A 12,332-nucleotide genomic window follows, 5' to 3' on the forward strand; every position below is an offset into this window, starting at 1 on the left:
CCACGGAATGACGGCACCAGGGTGAGCCCCGATGGGAACCGTGGACTCTGGGTGGTGACGGTGGCAACGCAGACTCGTCAGCCGTGACGCGGGTACCCTCTGGTGGGGGTGCCGATAGTGGGGAGGCTGCGCGCATGTGCAGGCAGGGGGCCCACGGGGACCCTGTGATTGCTCCTCCTCTTTGCTCTGGATCTAAAACTACTCTAAAAATAAACCCTGTTTTTAAGAAAGTACTGGCTTCACGGAATTGAATAAATGATAACAGAAATTTTTATGTCTTTAAAGAAAGACAATTTCCCAGAACTTAATGTATTCCTTTTGAAAAGGCCCCCTGTGTGTCTGTCCAGGGTAGATGAAAACAGAACTACACCCAGGAACATCGCTGTAAAATTCAGAACATGGGAACCGGGAAGGTTCCCCACACATTTCCAGAGAGAGTTAGAAAAGGTCCGGATTCCAAAGAGCTTCTGACCTCTGAACAGCAACATTGGAACACGGGTGGCAATAGCACGGGCACTCACGATTCTCAAAGAAAATTGTTTCCTGCCTGAAATTCTGTGATTTGGGGGATGTGTCCCCTCAAGAAAGAGGAAGACCTGGGGTGCAGGGAAGAAGAGAGTCCCCTCGGAGAGAGGTGAAGGGAATTCCAGGCCAGCAGTCACCCAGAGGTGACAGGAGACCTCAGGGTCACGGCTGTGCAGGAGGGTCAGCGGGCAGCTGACCACGTCAGAGCCGGCGATCAGGCAGGAAGACTGTCTTAACGAGGTAAAACCGTGAGACTAACCAACCGATTCACCCAAATCTCTTGAGAGCAGATTTACCCAGGTGGCCGAGCATTTAGGATTAAGTCACTGAGATGAACACAGAAAACTAAGCAAGTAGGAAAACAAGACAACTTTTAATTCCAGAGGAAGAGAGTTTGGAGGGAAAATCAAAGTAATCGTACTTACCCGTGTTTCAGCTGTAAATATATTAGCACGAGTATGCAAATGGCAACGAGGCTTTTGAGTGATCCCAGTTATGATCTGTGTGTATCGGCAGGATGGGAAAGGCAGCGAGCACCTGGAGGGGAGGTAAACGGTCCACCAGACCACGGGGAGTGGCTGCACCTGGGAGGCGAGACGTTTGCAAACGTGGACGGGTAAATACCGACAGAAACAATTAAAATGGTGGGCTTTCTTTTTTTAAATCATTTTTAGAAGGTTTTATTTATGTATTTTTGGAGAGGGAGAAAGAGAAGGAGAGAAAGATGCTTGTGTGAGAGAAACACCTCTCTCATGCAGGTGCCCTGACCAGGCATTGAACTGCTGACCTTTCGCTCTGTGGGAGGACACCCAACTCACTGAGCCACACCCATCAGGAAAAGCCGGTAGTTTTTCTGGAGAAAGAGACAAGGTCCCGGGGAGGAGTGGGGGGAGTGCAGCATGCTGCTTGTCAACAGTGGAAGCATGTGAGATTTTACCCTACTGGCAGGCGGGCTGAGCATTTGGTCAGTTTGCAGGTGCTGGCAGAAGGCACAACACTCTGGCGTCAGAGACAAAGAAGCTTTCAGTGCGCACAGCGGGAGTATTACAGTGTGAGCCCTTTCAACTTTGTGCCCGAACCCCCACTTCTCACAGAGTGCTGCCATGAGAGCTGGACCGGAGCTGTAGGCACAGGGAGCAGGAGAGGCAGCCAGAGCTTGGGGACCACGGGTGTTTAATGGTGGTCACTACGTCCGCCTGCCATTTGCTGACTCAGAGGAAGATGCTGTCTCTTTCAAGAGCCGTTTGCTGTACAAACTTCTTTAAAAAGAGAGTAAGGAACCAAGTGAGCCAGCGTCTCACTCCCAGATGTGCAGAAATGCAAGGGAACAATGAAGAGCTGGTCCTCAAAACTGCTATTATTCATCATCAACCTCCTTGAATTATTTAACTTTTAAAGTTTGCATGCACGTATAACTTTCATAAAATACAAATCTAATGCGTTAGATATTTTAAATTATTCAAACGACTCCCCCAGCTCCTACTCCTACTGACTAGGCGTCTTTTCTTTCCAACGGAGACCCGAAGTTGGAAAAGCAGTTTCCTGAAACCTTGCACAGGGGTCTGCGGGCCAGGGGAAAGGTTGGCCGCAGCCCCAGCGATCCCTCCGAGGGACCCCCCTGGGCCCTGGGCGCTGGGGCTGCCAGGGCTGCAGAGGAGATGGAGCCAGGGGAGTCCAGTGTCTGGAGCAGCCCTTCTGAACTTTGTGCTGATTACAGTTACGGGGTGTGAACGGTGCCTTGCAGAAAATTGAGAAAGAGCAACATAAACCAGTCAGTTGCCGTGGGCAGCGGAGCCTGTCGTCAGGCTGAGGGCCAGGGGGTCTCCCAGCAACTTCTGATGGTGCAGCTCCCACGCCCGCGGCGGCAGGACAGGAAAAGGGGCGGACAACTCAGCCTCCTCCCCCCACCTCCACCCCCACCCCACCGCGTCCTCTGCCACAGGGGATCCCCGGCCGGTGCCTGCCCGCGGGACGTGAGCGCCGCCCCCTCTCCAGAGCGCAGCGGCACTGGAGCTCAGTAGGGCCCGCACGTCCAGCCAGGCCCTCTCCTGCCTGGCACGGGGCCCATCCCCTCCACCTTCGCCGGCCCCTCGCGTGGCCTTCCACCTGTGTGGTAGACCAGCAGTGGGGGCCAGCACTCTGCAGCTTCGCCCCGAGGCTGATCGGTGCCCTCACCCCTCCCTGGGGCGCCGGCCACCTCCCGAGGCCACAGAGGAAGGCCGGCCTCCCAGCAGAGCCCGCTTATCCGCCCCATCTCCCATTACATAAGGCCGCGCCTCTATCTCCGCGGGGCATCGCGGCCGCCCCGGCGAGGCCAGTGCAGGTTCTCCCACGCATGGGAGCCTAGTTTCGCTGGTCCTGGGGATCAGGGAGGCGTTGACTCATCCTGGCGCAGGGCTGCGGGACTGGCGCAGCCCGCGGTGGTTCCCCCCACCCCCCGTCCCCCCATGGAGACCCAGGCAAAGATGCCCTTGGCCCAATTCTGAGATGAGGACACAGACCCACAGAGGGTCGCACAGCCAGAAGCAGTGCACAGGCGCTGGGGGCGCAGGCGTGGGGTGTGGGGGGCCAGGTAGTAGCTCGGGCACCCAGGGCCTGCAGCTGGGTGGGGAGCTGAGGGTCTGGCCGGAGTGGAAGGGGGGACAGTGCTACCAGTGGGTGGGGAGGGCCAGCCAAGGCTGGGAGGTCTCTGAGCAGGCAGACAGCTCCGGCATGGGCAAGGCCCTTTGGCGGAGTTGAGCTCCCCTGGGGGGTGACAGAGAGAGGCTAAGCAAGCAGGCAGACAAGGGGCCTGCGAAGGTGGGGGTGGGGGCAGTCGCCTAGGGGAGGAAGTAGGCCAGGGGGAGCGAGCTTGACATCAGCACCCATAGGCAGACGCCCCCGCCCATCGTGGGTGTTTCTGGAAGAGGTCGAGAGACAGGGGGGAAGAGCAGGAGGACAGCTGCGTGCCACAGTTCCTGCAGGGGTGGGCTGCGCCTCGGGGACCCAGGAGCGCTCCATTCTGCAGAAGGGAACCATGAGGCCCCCCAGAGGGCACGGGGTTGGGTTCACAGAGACTGGTGGGCAAAGGTGGTCGCCCCAGGTCTCAGTGGCTCTGGGTCCACCTCCCACTGACCTGGCACAGGAAGGGTTTCCCAGTGGGATGGGCCCACAAGGAAGGCCTGGGCGGGGCTCCCCAAGTCCAGGCGGCCTGTGCTCCACGTTATCATCAAAGCTACATTAAAAAGGAAAGGTCCCTGCCCTGGCCCTATGGCTCCATCGGTTGGAGCATCCTCCTGTATACCAAAAGGTTGCTGGTTCGATCCCTGGTAGGCCAGCAGAGAGGAGATAACCCACCAATGTTTCTCTCTCTCCCCCGTCCCTCTCTCTCTATCTAAAATCAATGAACACATCCTTGGGTGGAAGACTTAAAAAAAAACATAGGAAAGGAAAGGTCCTAGGAGGGCCCCTGAATCTGACTGGATCTTTTAGCGGAGACCTGGGAATCTGAACGTCTATACCCCTTCCCACAGGGGGCCGCTGGGGAGCCAGGTTGGCCAAAAGATGTGAACTTGACTCTGCTCCTTTTTCCTTTTGGCCCTCGTATCCAAAGCCAGTATTCCTTTGATAATGCAAGAGACCAGCTCACTGAATAAACACAACACCCAGTTTCCCAAATCTCGGTGGACTCGGGTCATGGCACTGACCATCCAGCTCATACGGTGACCCCAGCAGGTCTGAGGGCGGTGGCTGGGCGGGCTGCCGGGCAGGACCGCTGGAGCTGCGGCTGCAGGGCTGAGGCCAGGCCCCCCTGAGGCCCCCAGAGGAAGCCCATCCAGATCTAGGACACTGCCCAGACCCCTCTCAATATTAAGTCTGCAACAAATCAAACGCTTTCCTTTATGTGGCGCTGGATTTTCCACAAAGTAAAAATCGAAATGAGTAAAGATGTGGTTTCTAGATAGTACCTGACAAAGCGGAGACCAGGGGTGAGGCGTCATCACTCGGGCCTATAAAAAGCTGCCACAAGAGACCAAGGCCACAAGCACTCAGCCTAGGCCAGCCTCCGTGTCTGCTCCTGGCTCCTCCTGTTGACTCCGGGCTCCATGGCGCTCTGGTTGACCTTGGTCATTGCTCTCACCTGCTTTGGCGGTCTCGCCTCCCCAGGCCCTGTGCCCTCCATCACAGTCCTCAAGGAACTCATTGAGGAACTGGCCAACATCACCCAGGTGAGTGCCCCCGGCCAGGGTCCCGGCTCTAAGGACACTGGGTGGTTGACCCCCGGGGATGCTGGTCCGGGTCTGGGCCATGAAGGCTGGGCCTGGCATGCAGATGCCTGTGGGTCAGGAAGAGGCCCCACGGCCCAGGGTCAGGTCACAAGGGAGGGAGAGGAGCCAGACCAGGGGTGCAGCAATATGGAGGGACGGACCCAGGAAGGGCTTTGGCAGAGCCTCAGAGAGCGCCTGCTGAGCCATTCCTGAACATAGAAAAGTGAAAGGCCCGCCTGTGCTTATAACCACTCGACATTTGCCAGTGGGATTTGAATGTAGTCATGGGGCGTTACCCATAGCATCCCAGCTAAGCCTGTTCTTATGGAAGGGTCCAGGAGTAGGGTCAGCTCCTGATCCTGTGCCAGGCCTGGTACTGGGTGTTGATATCTCATTTCGTGGCTGCCAGCCACCTCAAAAGGCAGGTGTGAGGACCTGTTTTACCGACTGAGCCTCCACGAGGTTAATTCACAAAAAGCAGGCTCAAACCAGGCCTGGTCGACACCAGAGCGCCCATGCTCGGTGTCTCCCGATCAGCAGGCAGGGTGTTTACACCCCATGTTCCCCTCCCGCACCTGACCGGACCCCCTGCTGACAGGTCTGGTGTCTCTGTCTTCCTGCCCTGGCTGTGGTGAGCGTCACCATTGCAGAAGGCTTGTCCCTTAGCAGTTGGGTCATTCAGTTTTTCTCTCTCAGCTCGAAAACCCCTGGAGAGTGGGCCTCCCTGACCGTGTGGAGAGGGAATGAGGTTCAGGGACGCTGAGGGCCTCAGGGCCACATGGGGTGCTCGAGAGGCCTGGCCCAGAGGCGAGCAGGCCTGGGACCCCACCCGCACTCGCTCACTGTCCTTTTGCTCCCCCAGGCCCCGCTCTGCAACAGCAGCATGGTGTGGCATGTCAACCTGACAGCTGGCTCGGTAAGGACCCCTTGCACCCGGGGACCCCAAGGCTGGGGCTTGTCTCCTCGGGAGCCTCCCTCACAGGGCTGGGGGCTTCTGAGCAGGCGCAAAGAGCCACTCTCTTTCCTGCCGCCAGTCCGTCCCCCCCGGCTCCGGTAACCTCACTGAAGCAGGGCCTGACCCCCACCTCCTCCTCCCTGCAGTACTGCCCCGCCCTGGAGTCGCTGATGAACGTCTCCGACTGCCGAGCCATCCAGAAGACCCAGAGGCTGCTGAGCAAACTCTGTCCTCACAAGCCCTCAGCCGGGGTAAGGCCCTGGCCCCGGCCCGCCCTGCACCCTCAAGCCAGCCCTGGGAGCTGCAGGGAACCTGGCTGAGCATCCAAAGCGTGTGTCCACCAGGGGCAAGGGGCCACTGTGGCAGCAGGGATGTGGCCTTTGGGGTCTCCGGGACCCAGGCATGAGGGCCCCTGACTGCTGCCACCTCTCTAAAATGAGTGACAGTGCCCACCTCATGGGGCCTTCTCTGAGGACCCAGCGTGCCCAACCCCGGGGAGCCCCCGGCCCAGGCTGGTCGCCCTGGCCCTGGTGCCGCCCGACTAACACGCAGGCCTCTCTGTCCCTGCAGCAGGGCCCCAAGCCGCCCGTCCGAGACACTAAAGTTGAAGTGATCCAGTTTGCCAAAGACCTGCTCCGACACCTGAGGAAAACCATGCGCCACGGAGTGGCCCACTGAAGGCGCGGAGCACGAAGCGCTGGCATCGCTGTGGGCGGAGGCCGGCCCGACCGCGGGAGTGGCAGATGCATCTTCCTGTCCACTGTCGGAAGCTCCCTGGGGAGACGGGGCGGGTGGGGTGGGGAGGGTTCCTTAGCTTAGACCTCAACCTGCGCTGTCTGCCCGCCGCCCTGCCTGACCTTGCTGCCCGGGCAGGGGCTCTGAGCCCGGGGAGGAGGGGACAGACGTTGCCCATGTCCCCTCCCCACCTTGGAGCCAGCACTAGGGTGCACGCCGCCCTGGCCCTGGCTGGGGGCAGAGGGACGTGCTTCTCAGAGGGGCACGCGAGGCAGCCCTCAGCTCAGGTCTATTTCTTCTTGGCCTTATTTATTACTGTATGTTATTTAAACAAGTGTGTTTGTCTGTGTCGGGGAGAGGGAGGGACCGATGCTGCCGGGACTGGGAGCCGGGGGCACGGAAGCTCGGGCTCCAGCATTAAAGCAGCGGGCGGAGGAGCCCTGGGACCAAGTACTGTGTGCGAAACTCTGCTACCTCACCAGGGCCCTGGGCCGCCGCTCTGGTCCGCCAGCCGGCCGTCGGCCCTCAGCCAAAGAGTAATTTATTGTTTTTCTTTGTATTTAAAGTTAAGTATTAAAATATGTTATCAGGGTTAATAATATATACAAGAGCAACCAAGAACTCTGCATATGGTATGTGTGGACTTGGGGGGGAGGGGTCACTGAAAATATTTCGTCACTGACGTTGTCAAACTGGAAGCCAGAATAAAGAAGGTGATGAGAGACCTCACAGTGTTTGCCTTTTATCTTGACCTTTGGGAGCACCAGCCTGTGCCCCTAAGACTCTGTGGGGCTCCTCTGGAGGCAAGCACGTGGAGGAGGGGGACTCAGGTGGGGGGGGGGGTAGCAAGGGACAAGACCTGGGCAGAAAGACAGGGAGCAAGCCCCTGGGGGAGGGAGGCGCTGGCCTGGAGGAAGTCCTGCCGCCCCCTCCACTGCAGGGAGCAGGGAAGCTGGGGTCACAGTGTCAGGGTTTGGGCAGGGCGTTTGGGGCAGACAGACACCTGAGAAGCCATCCCAGGTTTTGGTGAGCGGCCAGCCTGGGCCCGGTACCACCCACACCCGTCCGTGTTGCCCTCATTACCTCTCGGCCCTCAGAGAAACACGAGGAGCAAAGCCAGGACCTGGATGCCAAACTCACCCCAACTCCACTTAACAATGCTTAACAACCCTGCCTCCCTCTGTCCAAGTGGCATCTGACCTGAATGCATGATATAATATTGTCATCCACCTGTTTGGGCACCTGCCCTGATGGGGAGCTCACTACCTACAATCTAGGGACGGCCCATTCACTTTCTGAAGACATCTTGTCATTAGAGAGCGCACACTCACACCACTGTGCACGAAGGAGCACCAGTTGACCTGTGGCTCCTCCGAGCAGGGCCCATGGTGCAGGCACCAGAAGCGGCAGGTCTCAACAAGCCCCAGCTGCCAGTCATTTCCTCAGGGGTTTCCACTGTGAGTGGTGGGGAGGCGCCCAGAGCAGAGGGGCTGCCCCAGGAGGACAGGATGCCTTTGCACCGGGTGGAGGGTCACTGCAGACCGGACTCTGAGGGGCAGGCAGGGGCCCTCACTGGGGAGCCCAGAGCCCCGCGGGAACATCTACAGAGTTGCTCAGAGGTCAGCGAGAGCGGCTGCAGGCAGCAGAGGCCACAGCAGGACTCATCCAGGGAGCAGATGACCACAACGGGGTGCGGTGGAGCGGACCCCTGCCGCCCTGGCACCCAGGCAAAGGTGCAGGAAGAAGGCACAACCGAGGAGCAGGATGGTAGGAACACTTGACCCACACAGGGAAGACCTGGAGAAGGGGCACGGGAGCTAAGTGTCCCACGGGCTGTCCAGAGCAGGGACTGGGCTGGTCTCTGTGGCCCCAAGGGGTCCCAGAACCTGGTCGGTCCCACTACACTTGCTGAGGACTGCTGGTGGCCTGCACCGCACCAGGCTGCTGGGCAGGCGATGACAGAGACTCGGCCTGCACTCAGGGCTGAGCAGCAGAAAGACATCTTTGACGGCGGGGGGTCGGGGAAGGGGGCTCTACCCGGGGAGAGTGGGGAGGTTCCAAAGTCAGGGGTAGGGATAGGAGGTGAGATCTCCGCTATCCCTCTCCAATAAGAGATCTGAGGATTTTAAGGCCAGAAGGACATTTTTGGAAGATATAAAAAAAAAATCACAACTTAGTAATCCATCTGCAGGTAGCATCATGCCCTTTGGCTCATGTCCTCTCTGCCCAAAAGGAAGATGGCCAGTCTTCTGGTGAAATTCTGTGCGAATGTCCGGCGAACACAGACTGGAATTGAGGCTGGTGAGGGGGAAGGTCCCTGAGGATTTCCCAAGGCTGGATTCCAAGCCCTGCAGTCCCCAGGCTCCCGTGGCTGAGTGCGTCTCCAGACACAGCCCCACCACTAGGGGTCCACAGCGAGCCACATGCTCAGCCGCCCACAGCTCCCTGCCTGCACCTCTGAGCCTGTGCCCCAACAGGGGACCTGTGGTCACCAGTGGTGTGCTGTGAGTCAGAAAGGCTCGGGGCCTTCCAGGGATGGCGGATGCCTCACAGAGCCACAGAACCAAGCCACCTCTACTGGCAATGGAGGTGGGTTCAGCCAGGAATGAGAGAGAGAGAGAAAAAAAAAAGAGGAAGAGAACAAAAAGGTCTGTGTCACCATGGTGCCTGGGAATGTCGTGTGCTCTGGCTTCTCTCACGCAGCAGGCAAGGGCAGGGCCTAGAGAGAAGGGGGGTCAGGAAGAGACAGAGCGCTAGGTGAGTAGGAAAGAGAAGCTGATCGTGAGGCCCAGGGCGGGGAGCCCCTGACACCCCGGGAACCCCAGGCCTGGGAGGTTTCGCTGAAAGGGGCTGGCACCCAAGTGAGAAGTGAGACACAGGCGAGTTTCCGGTGGAGCCGGCCCCAGACACCTCTGCGCCGTGGGCTGAGATGTCAGAAACACCCGAGTCAGCTCGGGGCTCCTCCGGGGCTGGCCCTCTGCTCTGCTCGGCCCACAGGGCTAGGGCTGCCTCTCATTTCCCCAGTGCCCCGCGGCCTGCAGAAGGCTGGGCTTATCCAATCCATCCGCTTCTCACTTTTCCATTGTGTTGAATCACGGAGTGCCTTTTGCTTCTGATGTTAACTCGGCTGGTCAGTTTGAGCAAAGTCAAAAACCGTCCCTCCCTTCAGCGGCTCCAGTCTAAGAAGGCCCGGCCGAGACCAGGCTGACTGTGCTCCCAGGGGTGGTGGTGGTGGGGTGCCCTGGCCTTGGACAAGCTGGCCATTAGCTGGACTTTCTAGAGGGCCGAGCCAGTGTCGGAACTGGTGGCTGTGTCCACAGTCACCCTCCCACACACGTGGCCCATCCTACTCTGAAGGAGAAAAGTCATAAGCCTCATTATCTTCATTCACTTCTCAGCTCCACCCAAAGCAGCAGGGCAAAGGGTTTGCAACGAACTTTCCCAGATCAACTGATTTCCCAGCAGCCAGGGAGGGCCCCATGACGAAGCCGGTGAGATCCCAGAAGCGGTTTTCTACTTACGACTTCACTTTCTGTTACACTCTCTCCCTTCCCTGCACAGTGCCTTCTCTTGTGGAAAGTGATGCTCTCGAAGTGTCGCTCAGAGCCACCCCCAGCCCAGAGCCCTGCCGTGGCAGACCTGCCCTGTGGTCACCGGTGACGCAGACGCCCAAATTAAACAGCCAGTCTCATCAGACCCGCTGTCGGCACCAGTCAGATGAGCCTGTGGCCCCACGGCTCTCCCTGACACTCATGGGGGCACCCACGGGGGCCAGTGCCCGGCGGCCTGCTGACCACACCAGTCCGTGAGTCCGTGCCCCGCCGAGCCTGAGCCCTGGCCATGGAGCCTCCAGACACCACATCAGAAAAGATACCACAGATTGTCTCTTCTTTCTTCTCACCTCTGTTCTCCCACATTCCCTGTACGGGGCATGAATGCCCTTTCCCCTGGGGGCCAAAGACAAAATTAAAAACAAAAAGGACACGAAATTGATGTCACGAGGGAACAGATCACAACTAGGGTAGGGAAGGGGCCAGGGCCCCTGGACTCCATCCCAGCCCCTCCCCAGGGCCAAGGCCGCTGTCTCAGGAGAGGAGGGGGGGGGGCCTGGAGGCAGGAGGCTAAGCAGCCCTCCTTCCATGGACTGGGTCCTCTAGCCAATCAGACCCTATGTTGCCAAAGAGGGGGTAAGGCACCCCCTTCTTGGGGGTCTTCACCCAGCTCTGCCTGGAGCAGGGAGACCGGGGTGGATGGGAAAGGTGGGCTGAAGTGACCCCAGCGCCCTGGGGACAGAGGGAGAGGTCCTGCAGGCTCCTCAGCTGACTTTCCTCTCTGAGGAGGATGATCGGAATTCCACCTGCTTCTCAAAGGAAAGAGAAGCCAGGGCCCATGGAACTACCTCACCATCCATTCCGTGAAGGCGGAGGCCAAGGCCCTGCCTGCCCTGGCTCTGTCCTCCCCTTGGTCCCCTGGCACCCTTGGGGGAATCCCCCCTCATCTGTGCTCAGGGTCCATTCCCCTGCCTTCTCTGCTCAAGGCCTCAGGGTCCCCGCTGTGCTCCTGACTTCCCTGTTACCCAGCTGCCACGCTGTGGGATGGAACTCAGTCCTTCAACAAGTGTCTACCGCAGCCTTAACCCAAGGCCAGACACGGAGCAAGGCGCTGGGACCCACAGTGAATGTGCAAGGTTGCATCTACTGGAGACGCAGGATCCACAAACAGGAGAACCCAAGAGTACAGGGGACATGGGAGCTACAGAAGGCGAGGAGGCAGGTAGGGGGCGCTGTGTTGGGAGGGGAGGTCAGAGAGGTCCTCCCTGGAGAGAGAATCCGGAATGCAGATCTGGATGAAGTGAGGGAGGGAGAAAGGCATTTGGCTTAATGAACGAAAAAGAGCAGGGAGAGAGGACGGCAAGTCTTGAGGCCACGCAGGCGAGGAAGGCGCACCCGCTGCCCCAGCGCCCACGTGGCTGGAGCCCAGGCTGGGACTGCACAGGCGGGAGGCAGGCCTGCGGGGGGCGGGGGCGGCCTCCCATCCCACCCCTGCCGAGGGCTCCACTCCTGGTGGGACAGGCGACACCCTCTGGCTCCCGTTTACCAGAACCCCTGGGGCTGCTGTGTGAGGGACAGAAAGTGGGGACAAGGACGGGAGCAGGGGAGCAGGATGATTAGTTAGGAGGCTCCTGGAAGCCAGGAGGGACAGGCGGGCTGGCAGTGGAGGTGGGACAGGGGGGTGGGACAGCCGGGGGTGGGCAGAGACGAAGCTGACAGGCCGGTGTTGCTCACCCAGGGATAACCAGGGGCTGCTGTTGTATGTGTTTGAAATTTCCCATAATAAAAGATTTTTTAAAGTATGTGGATAGCAAACTTAAATATATGTTTATTATTTGTATATCATGTAACATGAGGATTTATAGCTTTACATGGTATACACATATGTGTGTATTGTACAGGTAATGCACACACGGACAGATCTCCGTGGCCAGGACCTCAACAGTAGGATGGCAGAGCTTTGGTTCCGGACTGGACAGCAGCACGCGAAGGGCGGAGATGCCCTGGACGGAGCTAGGGAAGCTCTGAGGTTACAGCGCCACCCGGTCGGGGCACCTACGAGAACCAACCAATGACTGTGTAAGCAGCACATCAATGTTTTTCTCTCCCGCTCTCTCAAAATCACTCAATAAAAAAAACTGAACAACTAGCTGCTGATCATGTGTAACAGCCCACCACCCGCAGCGTCACCCTCTCAGATGCGTCCCCTCTACGTCACCCGCTGGCCTCCACCCTGTCCGCGCTCCGGGAGCCACCTCAGTGAGGTCACCAGCGATCCTGTCACCAAGTCCAGCGGGAGCACGTCTGACCTTCCCTCTC

General features: G+C 58.8%; 1 protein-coding gene and 1 long non-coding RNA gene across 2 annotated transcripts; both read left to right on the forward strand.

Moving 5' to 3' along the window:
* The first annotated feature begins 4,562 nt into the window (after positions 1 to 4,562).
* Positions 4,563 to 6,405, forward strand: IL13 (interleukin 13). Its single transcript, XM_071219587.1, has 4 exons — positions 4,563 to 4,733; positions 5,635 to 5,688; positions 5,874 to 5,978; positions 6,298 to 6,405. Exons 1-4 carry the CDS (start codon positions 4,611 to 4,613, stop codon positions 6,403 to 6,405), a joined length of 390 nt encoding a protein of 129 aa, XP_071075688.1. The 5' UTR covers positions 4,563 to 4,610.
* A 2,567-nt stretch (positions 6,406 to 8,972) lies between these two features.
* LOC123478161 (uncharacterized) lies at positions 8,973 to 11,229 on the forward strand. Its single transcript, XR_011650509.1, has 3 exons — positions 8,973 to 9,110; positions 10,024 to 10,267; positions 11,000 to 11,229. It is a non-coding gene; the product is annotated as an uncharacterized lncRNA (long non-coding RNA).
* The last annotated feature ends 1,103 nt before the right edge of the window (positions 11,230 to 12,332 follow it).

Source organism: Desmodus rotundus, chromosome 10 (genome assembly GCF_022682495.2).
Source record: "Desmodus rotundus isolate HL8 chromosome 10, HLdesRot8A.1, whole genome shotgun sequence".
Classification (NCBI taxonomy): Eukaryota; Metazoa; Chordata; class Mammalia; order Chiroptera; family Phyllostomidae; genus Desmodus; species Desmodus rotundus.

Coding starts and splice junctions, on each gene's coding strand:
- IL13 (XM_071219587.1), top strand. CDS start 4,611: ATGGCGCTCTGGTTGACCTTGGTCATTGCTCTCACCTGCTTTGGCGGT. Junction 4,734..5,634: donor AACTGGCCAACATCACCCAG/GTGAGTGCCCCC, acceptor TTGCTCCCCCAG/GCCCCGCTCTGCAACAGCAG. Junction 5,689..5,873: donor TCAACCTGACAGCTGGCTCG/GTAAGGACCCCT, acceptor TCCTCCCTGCAG/TACTGCCCCGCCCTGGAGTC.